Source organism: Triturus cristatus, chromosome 2_2 (genome assembly GCF_964204655.1).
Source record: "Triturus cristatus chromosome 2_2, aTriCri1.1, whole genome shotgun sequence".
In the NCBI taxonomy this organism is placed as follows: Eukaryota; Metazoa; Chordata; class Amphibia; order Caudata; family Salamandridae; genus Triturus; species Triturus cristatus.
Genome location: NC_140582.1, coordinates 1,241,036,207 through 1,241,063,062, shown reverse-complemented (window position 1 = coordinate 1,241,063,062; position 26,856 = coordinate 1,241,036,207). Strand labels below are relative to the sequence as shown.

The 26,856-nt window shown below is 47.5% G+C and overlaps 1 protein-coding gene across 1 annotated transcript; it reads left to right on the top strand.

The window, feature by feature from the left end:
• The first annotated feature begins 12,797 nt into the window (after positions 1-12,797).
• On the top strand, positions 12,798-22,350 carry LOC146863484 (zinc finger BED domain-containing protein 5-like). Its single transcript, XM_085643178.1, has 3 exons — positions 12,798-12,941; positions 20,837-20,911; positions 21,226-22,350. The coding sequence occupies exons 1-3, from the start codon at positions 12,798-12,800 to the stop codon at positions 22,348-22,350; spliced, it is 1,344 nt and encodes a 447-aa protein (XP_085499304.1).
• Positions 22,351-26,856: the final 4,506 nt, after the last annotated feature.

Genomic DNA, 26,856 nt, shown 5'->3' with positions numbered 1-26,856 from the left:
CAAGAACTACTCACCCTTCTGATTCAAGAAGTCCTCTCTCTGTTAGAAAAAGGAGCTATAGAACCAGTCCCAGTACAATATCGAGGGGCCGGGGGTTACTCCCTGTACTTCTTAATTCCCAAGAAGGATGGCTCTCTCAGGCCTATACTAGACCTCAGAGAAATAAATCTATACATTCAGTCGGATCACTTTCACATGGTGACACTACAACAAGTGTTCCCGCTCCTTCAACAAGGTGACCACTCTGGACTTGAAGGACGCCTATTTCCATATCCCAATACACCCTGCTCACCGCAAATACCTCTGGTTCGTTGTTGCAGGCCAGCATCAGTTCAAGGTGCCCCCATTTGGAGTAACTACAGCACCCAGGGTTTTCTCCAAATGCCTGGCAGTAGTTGCAGCTCATCTACGAAGGCAACATATCCACGTCTTCCCATACTTAGATGACTGGCTCATAAAAGCCAGCTCGAAACAAAGCTGTCTACGTCACACTCCTAAAAGAGTGCAGTTGCTCCACGATCTTGGATTCACAGTAAATCTGTCCAAGTCCCATCTCCAACCATCCAATGCACAGGCATATCTGGGAGCCACGATAGATATCACATAAAGCTCGCGCCTACCCCCAATCCGGCCAGAATCTGCAACATGCAGACCCTACTCTCAGTTTAAGCCTCAACACTCATTGCCAGCTTGAATGTTCATGCAGTTGCTACGGATGATGGCGTCTTGCATCCTAATAGTCCCTTATGCAAGACTTCATATGCGTCCCCTCCAGGAATGCTTAGCACGTCAGTGGAACCAGGGTCTGTTATCAGATCTAGTGTTGGTAGACAGCCGCACCTATCGCTTTCTGCAGTGGTGGAATACACAAAACCTTTCAAAAGGGCGGCCCTTCATCGATCCGGTGCCACAAATAGTGCTAACAGCAGACACATCGCTCACTGGTTGGGGAGCTCATCTCCAGACTCATACAATTCAGGGCATGTGGAGCTTGCAGCAAAAGCAGCTTCACATAAATCATCTAGAGCTGCTAGCGATTTTTCTAGCGCTCAAAGCTTTTCATGTTAGCCAAAGGCCTTTCCTTTGTACCCGCCCTACTGCCGAACAGTTTCAACATAAAGGTGGAACTACTACAACAACAAAGGAAGATACACCTGAGACGCTACTTTAACAAAAATGCCATTGAGGCCAGACAGAATGCGGCAACCAATTTTTGACCACCGTCAACTTTTACACCCCCTACACATCTTATGCCACACAAAGTGTTCGTGTTTGAACAGGCAGTCCATAAAGAGGTCTTAAATTTAGTTGAGCACAGGGAATACATCAAGTACAACATTTCTAAGGAAGAAAGGGATGGGTTGGAATCACTCAAACAATTCTGAGATTGTAGTTCAAAGTGGGGGATAAGGGACAAGCCATAATGGTACGAAACATGAAGGACTATGTTGGCGAGCTGAATACTCAGTTGGCGGTATAAGGCAGTTATCGTAAGGTGAACAAAGACCCGACTCAGGTGATGCTGAGGTTGATACGCACACTGACGCAGGAAGGTTTGGTTAAATATTATGTGACAGAACCAGAGTTTAACTTTCTTAGCACAAAGAGCCTCAGGATTCCAACTCTTTACACTCTCCAAAAAGTAAACTAGAGCCTGGATAAGCCACTGGGAAGACCAATCGTTTCGGGCTGTGGCTCGGTCTTGGAACCTCTATGCAAATACGTAGATGTGTATTTTTAAAACCTTGGCTAACGGAGACAAGATCCTATATTAAGGACACTATGTAATCTATCCAGTTGGAGAACCAACTATTCAACCCATTGACTCAGCTCTTGGTCACCTTAGATGTATCATCACTGTACACAAGTATACCACAAAATGAGGCACTGTATCTAGTACATGAAGAGTTAGTCCAGTGTGGGTCCCTACTGAGTTTTTTTGTTAATCTTGAGGTTGCTATGAGTAAAAACGTTTTGTGTTCTAAAATGAATTTTTGTATACAAACCAAGGGTATGGCCATGGGAGCCAGTTTCGCTTCAGATCAGGCAAATTTGTACATGCACAAGTATGAGGACATTCGTATTTACAATCATAACGATGCTTATTTTGCCAAAATCACTTTGTGGAAGAGGTACATAGATGACGACCTGATGATCTGGACAGGCAGAGAACAGACTCTTAATTGACTCAAAGATCCCCAGACCTAACATTTACCATGTCAGTCAGTCATGAGCTATGTTCCCATTAAGCTGCGCGCAGCAGCATTTTTGCCAGCGCCAGGTGTCTCTCCGGGAGCGCACACGTCCCTAGATCTGAAACGAGGACGAAGTAGATGTTTTGAAATGTGCCTCATGGAAGGCAAAGGTCACACTATAGAAAGTCTGCAGAAATGAAAAAGCCTTGTCCTGAATTGCATGTGTAAGAAAGTGCAGAAATAAAAATGCTTTCTCTTGAAATAGGCATGTATTTAAATCACGGACTAGATTTAAATACACGCATTTCAGGAGAAGGCATTTTTATTTCTCCAGACTTTCTACTGACAGCCATGGTCTCTGCCTTCCATGAGGCACGTTTCCAAATATCCACTTCAACCTCCCTTTCCGATCAGGAACAGGATCTTTAATCGGCATGTGCTGAGCATTCCCCAGGGCAGCAATACAAATGCTAGGATTACAACAGAAGAAACTTCATGGAGGAGTGTTCTTTTTACACAAACTTCAAAGTAATTGACTGTTGGAATGGATGGAGTAATGTTCTGCTTACCGATCACTTGCCTTGATGCACACAATAATCACTAACTATGACAAAATTTAACAAGCATTTGAAATGCAATAGGTCTCGCATTTGTGAAAGTTTAAACTATTGGCGTTGTATATGACTGCCTTTTGTTTAACTGTTTTCATCATTAACACAAACAAAAGGCATTGTCATTAGAATGCCAATAGCTCAAATTCTAGTAAATGTGAGACCGATTTCATTTCAAAGAATAGGACTCCATTGTCCTGGGTTGCTTGGAAAGTGAAAGCACGCATGACCCCCCTCCCACAGATTAGTGTTCACTCCAGACAGCCTCAGCACCCCATAAACATTAGCGGTGTCTCTCTCTGTGTCTTTAGACTATGTTAAGCTGGAAGGAGACTCATTCCTGCACAGGGTCAGTGGCCCCACGAGCATTACAGGGGTCCCCCTGCTCCCCAGGGCCCAGGTAGCCCACAATGGAGTTTCATGAGGAAGGGATCTGTTGCTTCAGAAGGTCTGTATATCAAGGCCACGAGAACGGGTGCATGTGGAGCCCTTGCACGTGGGTGGAACAGCTAGGCCGGGTAGAAACATCTGCAGACTCAAGGAGCTGGTAACTATTCAGCATCTCCGGGAGTCATCCATGAGGAAAACACGGGCTCCGGACGGCTCCAAGCCGAGCGCATCTTGGCAACAAACTGGTTTCAAGCAGCTGACGTGTGAGCGGCTCCCGCAGCACTAAGCGCCGGGATAAGAGGCGCCTTTGTTCGGACACTGAGGCAGGAGGCGTCCCTGTGCAGCACCGTTATAAGATGTGAGAGGACCGTGGACTGAGGTGCCCGTTACTAAGAGAAGCAGTGCTCTTGTGCGGAGCCATGGTGTGTTAGAGGCAGGAGGTGCCAGAGGCACAAGATACGGGCCTGGTATCAATCCAGGAGCAGTTGCACCAAGGTTGTGTGTTCGGAGGGGCACACAGCGCTCGTGTTTTTTTTTTTTTTTTTTTTTTTTTAGTATGTAATCTGCAGATAGGTGCTTATTTTCCATGCTTGCACTGCGGCCCACGACGCCCTTGCTAAGGGTCATGAGGAGAGACCCTCTGCCAAATGAGAGGTGCTCCACGACGACGAAGGGGGGCTTTCTTAAGGCAAATGCTCCCCTGGATGGAAGCTGTCCGCGTGCTTAGGAAGTAGGGGCCAAATTTAGCAACACTGCGCAGGTGTAGCATTCAGCGCTGCACTATGGTGCACCAGTGTGTGCGCTGTGCAGCTAGGAAGTGCACCGGAAAACAGGAAGAGTGCTAAGTGCCCCATCTATGTGGACAGCAGGGTACTGTCCTGTCTCACCCTTTCACTCAACCAAACAGAACAACTTTGGTTGCTGTGTTGAGTAAAATACCAGTAAATTTTCCCCGCGATATCTTGAAACGAGGTGTGCCCTGTGTTGCGAAAGGAAAGGCCTGGGAACTCCTAGATTGACGGGGGGCTCTTTACCCCATTGTGATTAGCCAGCAGGGTCACCTGGAAGGATACAGGCTCTCTGGGGTTAGCGGTACTTCGGAGCACAAAGATTAGGAGGGAGGGAGCACCAGACTTCTGGAGTAAGTTGGGGTTCAGGGGGACACTATCCCTTACACTGGCAGCAGGAGAAGGGGTTCTTCTGTAACCACAGAAGAATGGAGGACAGAATGAAAAGATGGAGCACAAGAAATGGCACAGGAGGTGAACAAGAGAACGGGACAGAACAGAAAGGGGAGGAAGGTTAAAAGCAAGGCGCAAGTGCACAGGGAAAGAAAATGAGTATGAAAGGAGGGGAAGAGTAACTGGATGAAAAGAGGGTTGGTGGTCCGCTGCCTTTATGGAGCTATGTGAGGACTTACAGAGCGTCTTGCGGTTAACTTTAAGAGTGGATCCCCCAGCCAGAAGACTAAGGATGGGGGCGGAGAGTAAGAAAGACAGAAGAAAGTAAGCACCAGAGGTGGGCTATAAGAGAGAAGGGGAAGAAAGACAGGAGACGAGAGAAGAAACTCGAGTCGATACTAGACATAGGTTTACCTGGGACTTCCGCCAAGAAACAGAACAGGAGTGGGATCTCCTGCCCGCAGCACAGCGAGAGAGGAAAGTGGGACAAAGGAGGCAAGGGTGTGGGGGGGGGCTGAGGGATGGGAGGAGAAGAGTGTGTTAACGGTGGGAGGAGAGCTGGGATGAAGGCGGACTCAGCCCTGCAGCTGCCTCTGGTTACATGCTGGTTGTCGCAAGCTCCTGCGCTTGCAGCTTGGGGTGCGAGCCCTCTCACCCCGCCTCCCGCAGAGCTCAGTTACCCAGGGCCTATGTTCCTTCCCTAAAACTCTCTCTCCCCCCCCCTCCCCCTCTCTCTCTCTTTGTAGGCGGAGTGTCTTGGTGCAGAATAAAACAAAGAGCTTTGCCCTGCCCACAAACCACTGCCCTGGCATACATCAGTCACCCCTCTAGCTGGGTGCCCTATGCCGGTGGTGAGGGTACAGGTGCATGAGCCCTGTACCATACAGTGCCCAGGTCCATTCCTGGGCCTTGTAAGTGCAGTGCTGCCATTAAGAGTATATGGTGCTGGGAGGCTGTCATTACAAACTCCATAGCACCATAATGGTTACACTGAAGACTGGGAAGTTTGGTATCAAACTTCTCAGCACATTAAACCCACACTGATACCAGTGTGGGATTTAATGTAAAATGCACCACAAAGGGCATCTTAGAGATGCCCCCTGAAACACGATGAACTACCAGTGACCCGACTGAGTGGCTGTGCAGGCTGACACCACCAGAGACGTTTCTGGACCCCTGGGTCGAGAGCCTGTTGCTCTTGGGGGCCTGAAACAATGCACATCCTGGGACGAGGTGCCAAGCCTCCTTCCGCAGGATTCACAAAGGAGAAGCTTCAAAGGCATGCTGCCTTTGTGAGCCTCTCCAGACCATTTTCTTCAGAAACTGGTCCCCACTGGTTCTACCCCCCCACTTTGGGCGGGAGAACCGGCGTGAAAAACAAGTGAGGAAGAGAGGTGTGTCCACCTCTGCCAACTCCATCCCTAAGGTGGGGGAGGTTGATGAAGCACAATCTCCAGTCCCTGCCATCTTGAGGATGGGGGGACCCAGCCAACCAGGGACAGGCTCCTGCCCCCCTCCCACTGGAGAGTGGCAGAATATGGGGTGTACCCACCCCAGGGAAGGGACCCATTAGTCTCTGCCCTTTACCTACCTGTAATGCCTCTAAATTTAGTATTTAGGGGCACCCTGAACCTTCCTTCCTCAGATCCAGCAACCACAAGAAAAAGAGAAGAAGGCCGAGAAGCCGTGCAGAGCTAACAAGAGGACGACGCCCACTGACTTGGCCCCAGCCCTACAGGCCTGTCTCCCCTCGAACCTACTCCTGCAAAACCTTGGCCCCCCCCCCCCCCCCCCCCCTGCCTGCCTTCACTTTCCAAGCTGTTTCTCCCGTGAACACCGGATGTGTTTGAACTGCAGTTTCTGGTGCCAGCCAGGAACTGCAAATCCAGACCACTCTGCACCCGGCCCGAGCGGAAAAATACAACGAGGAGGTCCCCCCAGCGATCCTGACTAGAGATCCGGCGACCCCTGACTTGTCTCAATCCTCCAGACGACACCTGCAGCCTCAATCCAGAGGACCCCCTTACCGCGACCAGAGCGGGTAAGAAAATCCGACGTCCCAAGGCACTCCTGCACCCGACGCCCCACAGCCTTGTGTGCCCAACCCAGCGGTACCTAACCAACCCTCTACATCCCTACTTACCCCTCAAAGTGGTGGTCGCACCTGGAAGATCCTCGTCCCCGAGCCTGCAGTGTTTTTTTGTCCCGGAGAATCTCCATTTAAATCAACAGGGCATCCGACCTCAAAACAGCACTCGGCCGCCCTAGTGCCGCTGAGGGTGCCCCTTTTGTGCTAACTTGGTCTCCAACTTGCCCTGAGCTTAACCCTAGGAGCTTTGCTCCCTCAACCCCGTGGCCTGCTTGCTAGCAGCCACCAACCAGAGTCCCCCTATCCTCCATAGGATAACATTGGACCTCAACACTGTGCACCCGGCCGCCCGAGTGCCGCTGAGGGTGCAACAACAGTGTATCACTGACCCTGGGAGACCCCTGAGTCTAACCCCAGGACCCTAACTCCAAAGACTGATTACCTACCAGGAAACCGATCACCTCTTTTTCCTCATAGTGCATTGACACTTTTTTCTCCCAAAAAGTTTGTAAGTGTCGACTTTTGAAAACTGAGAATATTCCTTAAAAATCAGCCGATTAACCAAAACGCATTTTCTCAACTGTTTTCAGGAAATGTCCCAGTGCTGAATCTAGGTATCCAGCACTGTGTAAGAAAAGTATTGTTAAAGTAACTTACCTGCTAAGTGAATTTCCTCCCATAGGATAACATTGGTGATCCTGTATGAAAAAGTTACTGTCAACTTTTGAAATACAATAATATTCCTTAAAAATCATACCTCTAACTAAAACAAATTTACTCAACTGTTTTCAGGGAATGTCCCAGTGCTAAATCTAGGATCCAGCCCTGTGTTAGCAAAAGTAATCTGAAAAGTAATTCATTGCATTTTACTTAAAAAGCCCATTCATTCAAATGTACTATACCTGCTAAGTGTTGCAAACTGCTTACTTAAACTGTAACAAAAATCAGTACAAGTTATACTTCAATTTTGAACTGTGTTCATACAAGTAATCTACTACTGCAAAGTATTTTTAGGCTTACCTGTGCCAGGCTTGCTTGGTTCTAGAAATAAAACAGTATATTTTTTAAATGCTTTACACTGTCCTCTGATACTGCCTTACTGCTCGACCAAGCTACCACTTTAGAGAGTAAGGTTCTATCTAACTTTAACCTCTTCCAAACCTCTGGAGACCCTTGGACTCTATACACACTGTACCTCACTTTGGTGCGGTATATATAGAGCCAGTTTCTTACAGAGGGCGCAAGATGCAGACACCCCCCAATACACAGCGGCAGTGCGCTTCAGTCCCAAAGCTACTCACTGCGAGAGGTGTTGAAAAAGATTCAGTGAAATTCTCTGAAAAAAGCCAAGTACAATCTTAAAGTTAAAAGTGATGTAAAGATTTAAGAGAATATCTTTCATTAAAGAGGGCGTTATACACTTCAGTTAAAGAAATGCTCCCACCCAGGGCGGGTTCTGTTGGGGAAATAGGCAGCATTGCTGGCACCGGCAGCCACAGCCGGGGGGAAAGGCTTTTCCTGGCGTCGCATCTGTAGCGGCGGCAATCTCGCTTCCTCCCGAGGAGAGCCAACAGCAGCACTAGCGAGCGGCGGAGACAGGCTGCACGTAGAAAGGTTCCGGTTCAAGTGGGTGGTAACATCTGGCAGAGCTCAGCGGTGGAGGGAGACCGCCGGCCAGCAGCCCAACGCCATTGTAAGTAAGCGGGATAAAAGTGCTTTACCGACTAATTAAATGAGACTGTATAACACTGCAAATAAAAGATTCAGTCTTGAAGGGCGGTCCCAAAAGGAGACAGGGTGGTAACAAAGAAGCCTAATTTTCAATCAGGATCCAGCGTTTACCATAGACGATGACGCCAGCCAATGAAAAATAGGGACGGGGTTTCCACCCCACTTCTAAAACATACGCTACTACAATATGCCTTGCAGAGTGAGCAGCGCATGCGCACTGCAACGCTAGATCTGACCACATTCCTGTGGAAAAGACAAAACAAACAATGCATCTGACATTTTAGTCTGCTAAAGGTACCTCTGGTAGATGCCGCTCCAAGCCACAAACTTATCCCAACGACTAGCACACACTGATTTCATGGAAGGATATCTGGCGGCCAGGATGACATCTACAACTCTTCGGTAGGAAGAGTGAATAGAGTCAACTGTTGCCTCTCAATCTCCACATATGGAGGTTCAGGATGCGAAGGCACGAGTGAAAGACCCTGCCCTGCTGCTGCCACAGAGGACCCCCACCACCCGGCAGTCTGATCAAAGGACAGCTGTTCAGACCCAGAAAATCCAGGTACTATACTCTCCTAGACCAATTTTTAGTACTTTGGGATTTAAACAGGCTGGAACTGTCAAAAGGTATATCCATTAAGAATGCCTAGACACCCCCGAAGAAGCCCCTGTGGATCTCATCCATGCATGGCACTGGAGCACCACACTGCTCTTCACAGACACTCAGTACAGTCTAGGCCACAGCGGATGGCTAACTTAAACCGCATCCCTCCCACCCTGAGCCGTCAGTCTTATGGAACTGCCATCTAGATTTCACCAACTATGTCCTGAAGTGCATGAGTGTAACATCCAGGAAGGCATCTGGTGCTGGCAGAGGAGAACTTTCTTTTGCCAAACGTTTCCATACGTTTGAACTCTGTCAGGAAAGACGGTCAGAAAATGTATTAGGGTTGACTCTGCTGGTCGATGTCTGCAGCACCACAATCTAAGGCAGTTGGATGCTGGGTTAAGAAATCCAGGTTGCCAGGAGCTGGTCTCCCAGATGGCAATGGGCAACCTATCGATTGATCGGATGGCTAGAACATGGGTTAGCCCAAGTGCCTAAAAGTGTGAGGCCTGTGATGAAGGATAGGAGAGGTGTGTGCCTGTCCAGGCTGAAGAACCTCAGTGAGCACATTTGGTTTTACCTCCATAGTAGCGAGATGGAGGTCAAGCACTTCAGCAGCCATCCTAACAGCAGTAGCAACAAGCATTTGCAATGCAATCTGTCTCACCTTTGGGACCTTATATGTATTTAGCTATGCAGCACATAAGCCTGGGTACTGAAACGTCTACTGTTCTTTAATATCGAGGAAAAGTAAGCACCAAACTGCGAGACACGCCAGGTATGGGAACACATGGAGAGAAATATTGCCTTTCAGCTGGAAATGGTATAGTCCCAAGCTCTGTTTTTAATATAAAATCAGGGCCTTCGGTGGTCATATCACTGAAAATACTAGATTTGAAAAAATATTTGAGCTAAATGAACACAAATATGTGAGCTAGCTTGTTAAAAAGAATCCCTTTGTATAGTAATGAATTCGTAATAGTGCAGACAACCCCAACCACTTTGTTACGTTTCTCCAGAACAAGCACTTAACATGTGGCTACTAGTATGGATGATATGTGACTCCTAGTTGTCATATATAACATGCCCAATACACTCATTTACACATCTCACGTGTATGATTCACTGTCTCCATATAAGTGTGTGATGTAAAGCTCTGACACCCTAGACTGGGATGAGCAGCGCTATAAAGGAAATTAAATGGGATAGCGGGGCAATAGTGGATATTTCACCTGACAGTGTTATCTACGTCTTAGACACGGTGCCACGAGATGGTGGAAGAAGCTCTCTCCACAGCAGATACAGCCATCTCCAATTCCGGGGAATTCCTGATTTGTTCCATGGTTGGATTACTCAAAAGAACCCTTGGCAGATAAAACTCACTTTCCTCCTCCCCCTGCCTGGAACCAGATGATCACGATTGCCGACTACATCAGCGGAGGAAATGCAGCTACCAGGTTTCCATACCAGTTAACTCAAAGCCCGAGGGATTTGCCGCTCAGATGACAACCCAAAGTAATGCTTAACATTCACAAAGTAACTGCAAATATTGCCGGGTCTAAAACGAGCAAGGGTGCTCCATGTTTGAAAGAAAAAACATCATAGTTTTCCTGACATGTATTTAACTGCAGAAGCCCGACTTGATTCCGCCTTCTACAAATGCTTTTCAGATCAACCGCTCCCTCCGGATTATAGAATGTTTACTGCGTGTTGTACTTCCTAGGACCGATATCAAAAAGAGAAACGAAAGGAGAACTCGATATTATGGACTGACATTGGCAAAGAATATATAAAGCTTCACATACAGGTAGTAGAGCGAGGGGTACGGCAGCCCCTGCTTCTCTCATGCGTCTCTCACACACGAGCACGCGCTCTCTCGACAGCTCACAACCTAGCCGATGCAGTCCATGTGAGCAGCTGACGCTTTAATCCCGCAGAGTAGGCACGGCATAAGTGCTGGAAGTAGGGGTGCTGCAGCACCCCCGGAAATAATGATGCTAGAGTTCAGAAGGTTATAAGCAATAAAAATGCCTTTAAAAAGTGCATTTATCTTGTCTCATTTGCTGCACGTTCAAAGACAAAAGACAAATATCAGGCTATGTCTTGCCCACACATATACTGTCTAGATTACCAACCCACCTGCTTGCGCGTGTCTTTTAGTAATTTGTGCACAATTCTTTAAAGTACACACATGTTCCCATTTTGAAGTCGGTTTAATCGTACAAAGAAGTCGTCAGAGGTGCACAGGCCACTCGAAGGAGGACAGACCGATGGACTCGACTTAAAAACGTATTAGCTGCAGGTGCACCGAAGGGTCACGTTAAGAACCCCGTCCCCAGTTTAAACTTTCAGGCTCACAAGCAAAGCAGCATCCCCGGTACACTGATGTGCACGGTTGCTTGCTAGACGGGTACTGGTTAAAAGGCTGCAATATGCGCTGTCCTATAAAGACAAGCAACGACTACAGCAGCAGAGAGTCTCGCTTCAGCCCCCAGGGCGAGCAGGAGGAACCCACGCAAAGAAAGCGAAAGCACGGCGGGAAAGTGTAACCTGACCCATGAAGAATGCAGCTGCCACCGGCGAGGAGAGCAGCGTCTGCCCGCTCCCGCTCATGGAAGAAGACAGCCCAGCCGGAGAGTTGGCATGCCCATCTGCCTCAGAGCCCCTCGCTGGGGAGCCGCGGTGTGTGCGCACGCAGGCATGGCAGAACCGCTGTCGGTGCTGAATAAATGCCTCAGAACACTTGAAATCAGAACAGCGTTAGCAGAAAATTATTTGTGTTGCGAACAGTACATTTATGTTTATTAAAAAAGCTTTTTACTACAACGGATCGACGAGTTATCAAAGGCTTCCGATTTTAGCTAACGGAGGCACTAAAGGAAAGCGAATTGTCCAGGATCACACACGATTAAGTCAAGGGGAGATCCGGATTTAGAACTCGGGCCTCTTTATTGCACACAGAAACAAGCGCGGTGCGCACGCACTGCAAGGAATGCCTGGTATGCAGCTGGCACCCGGTCGCGCTGCTGCTCGCTCACGAGCTCCCTAGGCCAGGAAAAAGAGAAGGCGGGACATGCACCCGCCTTTGGCCAATTGCGTGCTGTCTTTCTTATAAAGACGCACGCAAAGGCCAATTGCGTTGGAGCAAAAGAAAAAAGCACACGCACCAGCGTGTGGTCCAAGTTGGAAGTGCTTACTAGAAGCCTCGCAGCGCATGCACGCTGGCTCAGGCGAGACCTAAAGAGGAACTTTGAGCAGTCAAAAGCCCCTGAAGTCCAAAAGGGTGCTACCTTTGGTTTCAAGGAAGGCTTGTTTAAATTAAATTGGTTTTATATACTGCTTACTACCCCTAACGAGGTGTCGAAAATATTAATCTTTATATTACATAAGAAAACATAGTTATGTACATCAAAAGAATGCCTTAAAGTGCTGCATGAGAACAGATAGTTTGAGGCATATTATCTGCAGAATACATACTTGTGCATAGATCGCCATCTGGTGTTGGGCTCGGATGATTGCAGTTTATTGTTGTCTTGGAAGAAATCTTTGTAGTCACGGGATAGGTGACTCCTCCCTTGGACGATAGTGCGCATCGGCATCGACTCCATCTTTAGATTGTATCTTTCCGCCATCGGGTTCGGATGTAACTTTCGGCGCTCCGGTTTGGTACCGTACCTTTTAGACGCGCAAAACATCACTACTCAACGGTATTGTTTCGTTCGCGTGATCTTCGACGAGCTAACTTCAAACTCCTCGATTCCGGTCGTCGATGCGGGCCACTGGGCCTATCGGCGACATTCGGGCCTATGGCTAACGGAAAGGACTCCATTTAAAAAATGCCCCCAGTGTGGAGCTAAATTTTCACACAGTGACCACCACAAGGTCTGCAACCTTTGTCTCTTGCCAGAGCATGAAGAAAAGGATTGCCAAGCCTGCGCCTCTTTTCGATCTAGAAAGACTATCCGTGATGGCCAGGCTCGACGACACGTCATGGCTCAACAGGCTTCACAGGTGCCACACGACATCTTCGACGAGGGCCCCGATGTTCCAGAGGCAGAAGATTCGGAGGAACTCCACATCGTCTCCGAAGCTGATGACTCCAGCTCCGATGACCGCATCACTCCAGGTCAACGAGTGAGTACAAACGCCCCTACTCCGGCCCCCTTAGAAACAAACATTTGCAATGCAATAGGTCTCGCATTGGCGCAAGTCTGAGCTATTGGCATTGTAAATAGCAATGCCTTTTGTTTATATTTTGGTTTTTAAAACATAAATGGCCATTGTTATTTACAATGCAGCACATGGGGAGGGGGGACATCATGTTTTGACTGGAAAGTGCTTGCGTACATGTGTGATAACGACAAAAAGGAGGTTAGATAAAATTAAGCATTTGCCTAAGATCACACAATTTGGTGATGCACAGAAGCCAGAACTGATCGTAGATTTCCCAATTTCACACTGTGCAATTCAGTCCCTAAACAAGTAGCTCTTCTGACATCAAAGAAACATGCGTTGTTCTGACTTCTGTAAGGACGATACTACAGAATGGGTGATAGGCAGAATCTGTTATACACAAACTGTGCCCAAGGATTTAAGATCACTTCACAGCAGACTACGTTGCACCTTGTTTTTTTCCAGTAAAAGTTTCTTCTTCATTATCGTATACGAAAGTGCTTTCAAGTATATGAGCACCACTTGTACGAAAGTATCCCTTTTAGTGAGTACTTCTTGGTGCAGTAGTATGAGGGCCCTTTTAATGTCAAAGACTCCACATGTTAAAGAAATGCACTTTTTGAACTTAAGACAATGATATTTTACGTGATGTTTGTTGTATGGTTCGATGAACGCATTTTCAGGGTTTGGCTTGTGCATGGGTTCTGGGAGCCGAGCTAGACCCTTGGCTCGGCTCTCCCTCTTTCTCTGTTGGCTCGCCCACTGCTAGAGATGACCCCACGCCCCCACACCAAGGGTGTCTGCTGTGCCCCTTATGCTTAAGAGTGAAACAGTATTTCCTTTTGGTAATGACTGTGCTGTCATTGTGTTTTATTGCTTGCGCTTCACAGTATCAGGGTGACAACATGGATGTGACGGACAGTACAACTAAACGTTGTCTCAATAAATAAATGTTTGTTTTGTTTGCCGTGGCAAACACAGGCACTGTATTTGAACGGGGAAGGCTGGTACGGACTCCTCGACATTGCCACTTCCTGGAAGTCTGAAATGGGCATCGGCTGCTGAGAGCAAAGTGTTTGGTAGGAACTATGCCAACGCGAAACACTTAAATAAATTATGATTTGTTGAGCAGGAAACATTTTGTAATCTGATAAAGTGCAGATGGTGAATTACGAAGCAAACACAGTAAAGGGCAGAGACTCTGCTTGCAGAAAAGAAATACATTTATATTTCCAGGTAAGTTGTGACGTAGTTGATAACACGCTATGGTGCAGCTTTATTACACTATGGAAGGAAGGTAAACCTTGCGTTATCTGGCCAGTATCTTAACGCGGTCTTTGTGCAGCGCCTCAGAGTGCTCCAAAGCGCTGTAAATTCAACATGAAACAGAGGGAGTACTGTGGAGAGGAAACCAAAAAACAGGAGAAAGGAACAATCGGCTGCAGGCTGAGGAAAGATTGGATAAGATCCTCGGTGGGGAATATACACAAACGCATACACACACACACACACATGAACAAACGGGGACACACAGTTCGAATGCACTGCCACAGACAGGCACACGAGGCAGACAGAAAGAAATACACAAACGCACACAGAGACACGTACAATTAACCCCTTCCCTGCTCATGACGGAACCACTCCGTCATGAGCCACGGGTGCGCTGTGCTCATGACGGAGTGGTTCCGTCATGCTGCGGCTGTTGGCGGCCGCTCCTCCCACGCGGCGCTAATTCCCCGCCTGTGCGGGCGATTAGCGCAGTGGGTGGAGTCATGACGGAACCACGCCGTCATGAGCACAGCTCACCCGGGACTCATGACGGCGTGGTTCCGTCATGAGCACAGCGGCGCCGTCAACCCTCCCAGCGCTGCGGCGGAATTCGTGCTGCAGTGAAGGAGTTAAACACATGGACAACCACACACCAGATACCCGCAAGACCTCACACCCAATCTGTCCGGCTAGAACGGTCTCCTCTTAATGGTCCCCTCGAAGTTCGGTGAAGTTTGGTAAGAATCAGTCAATGGGGGGTTGGGGGTGGGGCAGGATGAGGGGGGCAAGGGCGCGGTGTCGATCACACTGAGGAACACATGCCACAGGGGGTGTTAGGCCAGTGGTACAGGGGGGAAGACAAGAGAGCAGGGTCCATCAGGTTCGATCATGTACACAGGCCGGGGGGGGGGGGGGTCACCAGAGCTGACGCGTAGAAGGCGAAGCAGCAGAACACCCTGTTCTCCATTATTGTGGATGTGCGAGGGCTGCTCTCTGCCGAGGATCACCGAGGAGTGCAGGGCTAACAGGGAAGAGGCGGCCAGTTAAAGAACGGGGAGGGAGGGAGAAGAGTGGAAGGCATAACGAGCTGGAGAAGGAAGGGAGAAAGGCGAGGACCTCCAGCAGCAGAGGGAGATGGTGGGCGAGAAAATTTAGGAAAGGAGAGGTGGAGCGAGGGATGAAGTGAAATAGGGGAGTGGACGACACAAGGCAGTCAAAGATGTATGTTGTCTACACCAGACCTAATAGAACAGCGCTCAAGTCCTTTCCTGCCCAGCCCCACAGTCTGCCGGAATACCTGTGTCCTCCCTGTGACCCCTTGCGCCTCTGAGCTGTGTGCCTGCCTGCCGCCAACCAATCACAGAACCGACTGGTGCATGCTCCAGGCGTGAAGGCAGCATGGTTGCATGAAGCCCGGAGCACTGGCTCGTGTGCTTCCCAGCTGTCGTGAAGACTTTTCTTATCTGCTTGGTAAATAAACAAGCAGATAAGAAAAGTCTTCACGACAGCTGTGAAGCAGGCAACCCAGTCCGGATCGCACGCCAAAGGGCGGCAACCAAAAACCCTAATTTCCAATGGCAGGCCACCGTTTAGCATAAACGGTGACGCTGGCCAATGGAAATGAGGGGCGGGGCTTAAAGCCCTTTTCTAAAAGTACTCATTAGCAATAAATCTCGCCGAGCGAGCTGCGCATGTGCGCAGCAACGCTAGGTGAGACCTAAAAAAGAAGGCATGGGCAAAACTTTGCCTGAAGGCCTTAGTCGTGACAGAGGTAAAACTTCAGAAGCCCCGCCTCCAGGCCCGGCTCCGAAGACCAAGGAAAAGCCTTCCGGTAGCTCGGGACCGAGCACGCCGCATATCAGTACCCGTCGGTACCGAAATCGGAATACACCCTACTCCCATTACGTCCAAAAAGTCCTCGGCATCAAGCTCTTCGGCACCGAAAGACCATAAGGCCTCGAATCCAAACAAACACCGAAAGATTTCAGATCCAAAAAAGATTTCAGACTCGACATCGAAGCCCAAGGAGCACAAGACCCCTCCTACGGCTCCAGAGCACAAATCAAAACCACAATCGGAACTGAAAAAATCGGCACCAAAAGGAGACAACACTGAAGAAGAACTGTTTCAACCAGATCCTATCGAGGCCATATTGTCAGCCTCACAACTAAGAAGAGGAAATTAGATACCTCACATTCTCCTGAGGTACCTGTGAAGAAGAGAGACTTTGCAACCTCACCTCTAAGACCCTCTTCTCCTGTTCTTCCTACTAAACCCTGTCTTATACAAACTCCCCCATTCACTCTCCTAGACTCTCTCCATGCTCACCCTTACCACCACATGATGAGGATGACCTATAGCAGTGTTCTTCAATCTGTGGGGTGCGCCCCCAAGGGGGGCCAGGCCACCATCCCAGGGGGGCGCGCACTCCTCCCGAAAAACTTACCTTTGTTGTCTTGTTTTTCCTCCGTCCCACATCGCATTTCAAATGGGGATTTTTGATTGGCTGCTGCTTCCGCTTTCTTCAATCAGCACGCAGGAACGGCACCAGTGACGTTCCACCAATGAGGGGGACAGCAGCTGAGATTGCAGGAAGTGCAGCGAAATTTGTGGGCATAAAGCTCCTGCATGCCACTTTTGCTGCCTTTTCTTCCTGGTTTCCTGTGAAGGCTTTCCTACGTTTTCCCGTCGCCTCGCTGTGAAGGACTGCTGAAATCTGCACAGGTAAGAGGGCTTTGTCTGAGTCGGGGGGGGGGGGAATGTTTGGCTGATATTCGGCCATAAATGGAGGTTTGGATCACATTGCGCGCCTAAAGGCATCCTTGCGCACAGCACTTTATCTGCGCATTGCTGCACTGCCGGTAAGCAATCTAGCCTCAAAATGTAAGTGCCTCTTCGATAACATGCTCAACCATATTCTCACTCAAACCACCTTCTTTAAATTTGTATTCTGTGCCTGCACATAGGACAAATTAGCTGCTATTTCATTTGATCTTTGACTCACGGCGTTCCACAGTTTTCATTTCCAGTGATTCAGATTCCTCTCGCAGCTCACACAAGTCCCTTGCCTACTAATTATATCAGCGTCCGAGGTGGAGAGCACATGAATGTTACAGAAAGGAAGCTTTCTAGCCAGAACGTGGTGTCTGCAATGGTACCCCATACATTGCTTAATTCTTCACTTACATATGTCATCATCCCACAGTGCAGCCTTTGCAAACACAAGCCTGTATTTTTACTGTCAGCTATATAGCGCACGTCTGGCATGTGATAGCAGCCTATTGTAGCGCTTACAAGGCTTATAGTCTTATTCGAGGTCAAGAGTAAGAAGGCTGAAGAACTTTTGAGATCAGTCCCATGTCCAGAGTGAGTACAGTGCTTGTGTGTTTCTCACAATCTGGTTTGTCTTTTCCAGTTAAGTATGAAGGACTACACATATCAGCATGCATATGATCATTATTTTTTACCTGAGTGTTCAACATGTCACAGATTTTTTTTATTTGAAAAATGTCCAAAGAAACCATCCTTTTCAATTGTTTTAAAATGTGTTTATGTTGGTGATTTCTCAGGTGCAAAGGGATGGCGTGGAGCTGGCAATGACGTTGGTTTTGGCTTTCTATTAGCAGTAGCAACCGCTGGGGATTATCAGCTGTTGCACACAATTTTCAACGCAGTTTTACGTGCCCATTTGAGCAGAGGTGAAAACGTTTGTTTTGAATAGCTTCCAAGTAGCCTCCATGTCAGTCATAACCTATCGGCTATTCCTGCCATTTTACTCAAGACAGTTTTGCATTCTTGGACCCGTAATTTCGATGTTAACATGGTAAGTATGGGATAAAACTTAAAAGTATATCCCGTAGCTCCAATGCTTGCTGAAAAATCTCTTGACTCCTTGTTCCCTGAGCTGCAGCTATTCCTGGGTTCCACTGCTTGCAGCCCTCTCTTGACTCCTTGTTCCCTGAAAAATCAGAGCTGGTTGAGAGTTTAATAGTACATTAATGTCAGTCTCAATGTGGAAATGCTAACTAGAGACAGAATAACCATGTGAATTAGTGAACAGTGGGAATCCTCATTCGTGCAGAGTAGCCTTCGTATTCAGTGTAATACAGCCGTAATACTTAGTGTAGAGTGACAGTAATAATTCTAAAGGAAAATCAGAGCAAACAGGGCTTCATGATCAGAGCCCTGTGGCTATTGAAATTAGTGCAGAGTGGGCAGCATGTGCAGTCTTAATAGGAATACGGTCACAGTTCTCTGTCTCTCCCAGACTCACAACAAGAAGTTGTTGTCCTTGTTGCAAGTCAATGCTGTGGATTTCAACCCTGATTGTTCAAGAAATTGGTTCTTCATTAGGCCAGGTACCCAAACGGGTCCATGGGGAAAAATAAAGTACTTTTTGCAGCATTTGCTTCACAAAGGGGCTTGTGAAAATATATGGTGGGAAAGCGCACGTCTGTGAAACTCATTAAGTGCAGGCTGTTCAAGAATCAAACACACATTTGAAGTGTTTTTCATTGTTTTATTTGGTAAGATTTTAGGGCCACATCTAAGTCTCAATGAAACATGTACCAAGTGCTTTACCTAGTCATGGAGTATTGAGTCCTGTCGCACACTTTCGTTCAGTGACTTCTTAGAGTTTCTCCTTGCTCAACTGGGTGTGATTTCTGATATTTATGTTTCCCTCATCTTCTTTGCTTGATTTTGCTTGCGAGAAAGTGTCACTCATAGTCGTTGAAATGTCACTCATTAGACACTAACATTATGAAAATGTCACACGTACCAATCTGAAGCCCTGGCAGCTCTGCACTTCTCCGGAGACCCGTTGACTTTGAGTCCCACACAGGGAAATACCAAACGGTTTGGGGGCAATGGTGTGACGTGTACAACGTGGAATGAGGTGTTAGGGTACACTTAAGTCAGAGTTCTTCAATCAAGGGGGGGCGCGCCACCATCCCAGGGGGATGTCTTCAGAGGTACCTACAGGGCAGCGGCCCCTGGGTCTGCACAGAGAAGCTAAATGACACCATTTCAAACCTGTTTGTAAATATTTGGGGAATGTTTAACTTTCTCTAAAATATTCCCATACTGGAGTTCAACAATTACATAGGCCTCCCAGGCAATTGTGTGGAATGTTACACTTTGGCTGCGTTAGACGAGCACAGCAGCCACGCTGGGAAATACGTAGTTTCTTTTAGAATTATACAGGCGGCGGCAACACCCACAGGGCTAGAAGGGCTTCAAGGTGCCAAAAGAATAATGCCAGCCATGTGTTGTATGAACACCCTGCAAATTGCTTGTCTTGGCACTAAATACGGGTTATAAATAAAGAAGTATGTATTCATTTGTAATGTGACTTTTATGTCTTTGTTCCCTTTCAGTCATGGATCTTTCAGTCAGCCCTAGAACACAATTTAAAGTGCTTTCTATTTATATTTGCTATTCGAAGTATGCACAGATAAGTGCTGAAAATACCGCTTTACGCGACTGCTTATTTTTGTACAGCCTGGGACATCAAAATAAGGAGCTAGCAACCCTAATCATAAAACTGGAAGTGTGTTGCAGGATCAGCACGTTATTTATTTCCTCCACCGTCGATCCCTGGTTAATGCCATAATAGCAATAGTTTAACTTATATGTGAAGTCCTACGCCGCTGTCAATAACATGCTGACATACTTCAAGTGTCTGGGAATGCACCCTACATTCAGACAACACACTCCTCATTTTCGCCATTCACTTTCACGCTCACCCTGCACTCACAGTGATCACAATGCCCTCACACTGTTCCCCATGCACTCACACCATTCACCCGCTCAGCCTGCACTCACAATGCACTTGCACTGTTCACCCTGTACCTCACCCTGCAGTCACACAAGTACACTACCCACCCTGTGCTTTTTTGCCCTGGCCGTCCATCTGTAATATTGCAAAGGTCTATGAGTAAAGGCCAGGGCGCCATGAAAATTATGCGTCCATACTTAAACAGTCCAAAAACCACAATTCAGACCTCTGAAGTTGAGAATCAAAGGCAGTGCAAGTTTCTCACAGTGCCTGTCACTGGGTCCTAAAGTTGTTCCGAATGCATGTTCATCCAATCCTGCGCTTCTCTGCAGAGTGCACATTACATTAGTCACATGTGCCAGTTGTGATTCTGTGCAAAAGTGCAAGAAGGAACTGCACAGGTGTTGAAATATTAACATGGCACAAGTAAAAGAAACTTTGTGCTTACAGGAGAGTGGGTGTATTGTGTATGGGGGATATTGAAGTGAAGGAGCCTCAAGGAAGTACATGCAAGATCAATTTAACAAACTTGAAAGAATGGAAAGCTAATGTGGCCCTGTCAGAAATCAAATTTTTAACTTGCAGATCTTGGCTATCTTACCAGCCATCAGGACTTCAACTAATAACTTGCAGATCATGGCGTATTTTATTTGCCCTTTAGATAAGGCAGCAAGTAACTTCTAGGCATGTCATTCACTCCCTTGCCCATCACTATGATTCAGATCTCGGGAGCTTTCATGGGGTCTCATGCAAAACATACTGAGAACATGCAAGTAATATTTCTTAAACATTTTCTCTTCATTGCAAGGAAAAAAGCTACTTGATCGCTGGGCTGAGGACTCCTATTCAAGCAGAAGAAACATCTGAGGAAGTGAATAAGAAGGTATGCATTTGTTTTTGAGTGATGGGTGAAGGGGCAGAGCTGAAGTTTGCCCTCACTAACCTTTGAACAAGTAACTTGCAGAGCCTCATCGGTGGTATACAGCATATACATACTGCAGCAATTTTTGGAGCACCTACTTAAAGCCTGGATGAGCTGGAATTACTTTTTATCCACTTATTTATTTAAAATATAAGATTTTTTTTAAAGATTTTTTTTTTAAACTACAAAGTACAAAACCTCCTGAACCTCATGGAGCTGTAAAATTGCAGCCATGTACTATTCATTAACATGCAGCTTCAAATTTTTTATCTTAGGTTAAGCAAGCATTTGATATGGATCGTTTTCTGCTCCTAAAAGATGGTAGAGTGCTCAAGCCAAAGGCAGAAACAGAAACAGATGGAGAGAGAAAAGCTGCAAAAACAAGGAAATATGATTCCTCCTATTTGGACATTGGTTTCACCTGCATTGTTGTTAATAGAGAAAGTAGACCACAGTGTGTGGTTTGTGGCGTGATCTTAGCTAACGACAGCTTGAAGCCGACCAAACTAAGGTGTCACTTTGAAACGAAACATGGGTCTCTAGCAGGAAAAAGCAGAGATTTTTTTGCCAGGAAGTTGCAAGAGATAACTCAGCAGAAAGAAGCGGTGAAACATGTGGCAAATACTCCTGCAAATGCATTAAAAGCATCATACCAAGTAGCATACCACATTGCCAAAAACAAAAGGCACTTTGTAGATGGAGGAAAGGTGATTCTCCCAGCATTGCTCGACGTAGCTAGGACAATGCTTGGTGAAAAAGCAGCAGAGAAGTTCAAAAGTATACCCATCCCAGACACAACAGTTGGCCGCCGCATCTCTGACATGTCAGAAGATATCCAGGGCCAGCTCACAGCCCGGTTCAAAACAAGTTTGTTTGCTTTGCAGCTGGATGAAGCAACTGATGTGTCAATGGATGCCCATTTAATTGCTTATGTTCGTTACGGTTATGAAACGCTAGTATTAGAAGAATTTTTATTTTGCAAGCCAATCAAGGGGCGGGCAACAGGATCCGATTTGTTTGCCATTATCAATGACTTCCTGAATATCCATGGCTTAAAATGGGAAAACTGTGTTGGAATCTGCAGAGATGGTGCTCCTTTAATGTGTGGTGCTAGGGCTGGCCTAAAAGCTAACTTTAACGTATTGAAAGTGGCTCCACATATTCTGTGGACCCACTGTATGATACACCGGGAAGCCCTTTCTGTTCGAAACATGGACAGCGAACTAGAGGATGTGCTGAATTCTGCTATAAAAATAGTAAATTTTATAAAGACTCATCCCACAAGAGCTCGTCTAGTTGCAATTTTATGTGCAGAAATGGGAGCTGAGCATGATGGCTTGCTGTTTCATACAGAAGTGCAGTGGTTATCCAGGGGGAAAAGTGCTGTCTCGCATCTCTGAATTAAGGAATGAAGTACGGCAGTTTCTTCTGTGTTTGGACCCCTGCAAAGCAGAACAACTATGCAATCCCCGCTGGCTTGTGCTTCTAGCATACCTTTTTTTTTTTTTTTGAAAAACCTTTATTGTTTACAGTTGCATCATCTTACAATGCACAGTCACCGTCCAGGCGGCGAAGCAGTTAAACAAAGCGCATGCTTCCAGATGGTAGGACACAGCCATTCAGCCGCCAACCCGGAGGTTCGGCGGCGTTGTGCAGGTTAGCATGCGTACAGAAAGGAGGTGCGTGCGTTGTGAAGAGAGTAGGTTTGCGGCGCTGTTTGTGTGTTTTTATTTTTTTGTGGTGTCCCAGGTGCGTGTTGTCGGCGACAGAGGGTGGCGCTGTGGTCCAGCCCACTCCGCGGTTATGTCGGCTGCCACCCAGGCCCTGATCCGGAGACCTACAGGACACCGCTGTTACCCCAAAGTGTAAAGGCCTCCGGGCAGCCGAGCGCCAGCATCATGCTCAGAGTGTGGGCTGAAGCGCGACAAGGATGTTGCAGTATAGCTCACTGCAACATATATGGCAGCGCATAGATCCGGCGAGCCTAGTATGCAGCTTCGCAGTCCATATCTATCCCGTGTATGTGTGGCAATAGGAGGTGTCAAGGTTAGGGTCGTAAACTCAAATGGGGTCAAGGGGGAGGGGGAGAAGGGAGGGAGAGATCATTCTGCGGTAGAGCAGGAGGGTTATCATCCGCCAAGCGGGGCACAGCGGGACTGCGTAGCGTGCGCGGGAAGCCGCAGGCCAGGGGAGGGGGAAAAGAAAGAGGGCCGTCAAGAAGGCCGGAATTCCCCGGCGTCCATGCCCGCACTTGCCCGTCCTGTGTGTAGGGCGCCCCCCTGTGCCGGAGAGGGAGCGGCCGGGCAGGGCAGAGTGATCATGCCCCCCCGTCCGACCCCCCACCCGGGTAGTACGAGCGCCCCTGCAGACCGCGGCAGCAGCGAACCCCGTGTGTGTGTTATAGTTGCGTAGCGAGTACCTCCCAGCAGCGGTCTTATGTAGGGCGGTAGTGTGGGGCACCAGGGGTAAGCAGGAGGGGGCAAGAGCCATCCCCTTAGCAGTCCCGGGGCTGCCGCTGCCCCGTCAGCAGGGGAGCGACAAACCCCAGGGATTCAGGTTATCCCCCTGTCCTGGCAAGCCCTCTGGAACGTTGCGAGGAGATTATCCCAAAGTTGGGCGATGGGATGCTTCTAGCATACCTTGCTGACATTTTTGAGAAATTAAATTCCCTGAATCTGTCGCTGCAAGGAGCTGACATGACTTCTTTTACCATGCATAAAAGAATAACTGCATTCAAGAAGAAGCTTGAATTATGGAGAAGACTAGTTGAAGATGGCCTGTTTGAGCAGTTTCCATGTTTAGTAGATGCTCTTGCGGAGACTGAATATGAACTTCCAAGTGTTGCTGGGATAATAAAAAAATCACCTGACTTCTCTCAGGGACAGTTTGCAAAAGTATTTTCCTGAGGACAACGATCACTTCAATGACTGGGTCTTTCAACCATTTCTGGCAGACGTGGGGAGCCATCTCCCGATCCGTATGCAGGAAGAACTGATTGATCTCCAAAGTGAACGCACTCTGCAGATGCATTTCAGCAAAGTCTCACTGGGAGAGTTTTGGCTGAAAATGTCTGCAGAATAGTCAGCTTTGAGAGAAACTGCTATCAAAACTCTCTTGCCTTTCAGCTCGTCCTATTTATGTGAGATCGGGTTCTCAGCACTTGTGGTGTTAAAGACTAAGTACCGTTCAAGACTGGATGTGGAGCACAACCTGAGGATGGCAGTAGCAAAAATCCATCCACAGATTGACCATCACTGTGGTGAAAAACAGGCACACCCGACACATTAATGTTGGGGGTGTTATTATCAATCTGTCGTGTAAAACAAAGCATCCTAGTAAAAACAAATTGAGCACATTTTATCTTGGAAAATTTTGTTTTGAGCTGTGTAATAAACCTCTGTCATTTAACCACACCCACTCACAAACCTACAGTTAGCTAAACTCTTATTGCGTTGAACATTATTTGCCGGATATGGCCCGGGATATGCGGGTGGCAGTCAATTATGTAGTGTACCAGATTCCAGAAATTTCTGTCAGGTGGTGGGGGCGCCCAACATTTCAAAAAATTCAGCTGGGGGGCTCAACCTACAAAAGTTCAAAGACCTCTGACCTAGGGGGCGGGGGTGCACACCATAATGATCCTTTAGATGACCCTGATGATGACAACATTATATCACAGGATACATGGGCAGATAACAATGATCCTTCAGATCCTCCAGACCTTCCTGATCCAGATGCATACCCTACAAGACCATCTCCCCCAGATGACAATATGGGGTTCAGTCAGCTTATTAATAGAGCTGCACAATACCAACTACATTCAGACCCCATGGAAGAAGACTTCCTACTAGATACTTTTGCCCAGTCACAAAAGACAATACATACATTGCCCATGCTCAAAGGTGTCATTAAACATGCACCTGACATATTTAAAGATCCTGTCATCACCAGGATTCTCAATCCTCGGATTGATAAAAAGTATAAACCCACCCCCAACGATCCCACCTACATTAAAGGACAACTCCCGTTAGATTCTCTGGTAGTGTAAAATGCAAGAAAACGTGATAATTCACTATTCTCTGGGGATGCTCCACCTCCGGACAAAGAGTCCAAACTGCTAGATGCATCAGGCAAACGAGTTTCCTCCCAAGCAGCCAATCACTGTAGGATAGCTAATGCACAGGCACTACTTGTGGAGAAGTGTGGCTCAATGATTAGAGCGGCAGACCCTGATGCAGAGGTCTAGCCCGGGACCAGGGTTCAATTCCCCGCCTCGGTGGGTCTTGGGCTCAAAAATTCCACGGACCTGATAATTCTCGCCTCGGTGCCTATTCCAATCATGGAGTCCCACTCTGCAACTCTGGGCAATAGCTTGCTTAATCTCCACAACGGCCCCCACAACGCTAAGGATACCAACCTCCACCTTGGGGGTGCCCAGGAGTGGACGCCTCACAGGGAAAGCCAGGATGGGTTCCACAGCGGTACTCGTACAAGCGCCTTGAGACCCTTACGGGTGAGTAGTGCGCTATACAAGTATCAATTTACATTTACATATGACAGGGCTCACTACGATGAGCTGGAAGACCTAATTCAACATTTACCTGACCAATACAAGGCAAAGCCAATGATTTGGTCCAGAGATGGCAAGTTAATTACAAATGCATCCATCAAATGTGCCCTCGATGCAGCAGACACCTCATCTAGAGCTGTCAACACCTGTGTCTTACTACGCCGACATACATAGTTGCGCATTTCTGGTTTTAAACAAGAAGTGCAAACAACTATCTTAAATCAGCCGTTAGATCAAGAACACCTATTTGGACCAGCTGTAGATACAACTTTGGAAAAAATGAAAAAAGACACCGATACTGCAAAATCTATGGGAGCATGACAGTCTCAATCAACAAGAGGTTCCTTTCATCACTCCTTTTGTAGGGGTCCATCCAAAAACATTAGTACAGACACTACTTCCTTCTCCTACAAAAGCCCCACACAAACATCCCCCAACAAGGGATATTTTAGAGGTGGATACAGGGGAAATAACAACAAAGGGAGAGGCCGAGGTAACAACACTCGTACCTCCCCCACTAACAAACAATGACTTCCCTCCAGACCATTCCACTCCGGTTGGAGGAAGACTCTCACAGTTCCTTCCTGTCTGGAACTCCATCACCACAGACAGGTGGGTAAGACAAATTATCCAGTATAGTTACTGCCTGGAACTTACCACAACTCCCCCAAACATACCGCCCAAACAACGTCCAATGTCCACGGAACATCAAATGCTACTCAAACAGGAAGTTCTCTCACTGCTTCTAAAGCATGCAATAGAACCAGTTCCCCTCCAGCAGCAAGGCACAGGGGATTACTCCCATTACTTTCTCATCCCCAAAAAGGACGGTACTCTCAGACCAATACTGAACCGCAGACCTCTCAATATTTACATACAGTCAGATCATTTCCACATGATCACATCTTCAACAAGTCCTTCCACGGCTCCAACAAGGCGACTTCCTTGCCATTCTAGATGTGAAGGACGCCTACTTCCATATCCCTATACACCCTGCCCACAGGAAATATCTAAGGTTCATAGTGGACGGCCAACACTATCAATTCAAGGTCCTCCCATTCGGAGAAACCACAGCACCCAGAGTCTTCACAAAGTGTCTGGCGGTAGTAGCCGCCCACTTGCGGAGACAACAAATTCATGTGTTTCCATGTCTTGACGAATGGCTGATAATAGCCAAGTCATACAACCAGTGTATTTATCACACTCAGCAGACAATTCATCTGCTCCACAACTTGGGGTATACGATAAACCTCACCAAATCACATCTCCAGCCCTCTCACATACATCAGTACCTAGGTACCACAATAGATACTTCTAAAGCTCTTGCATACCCCAA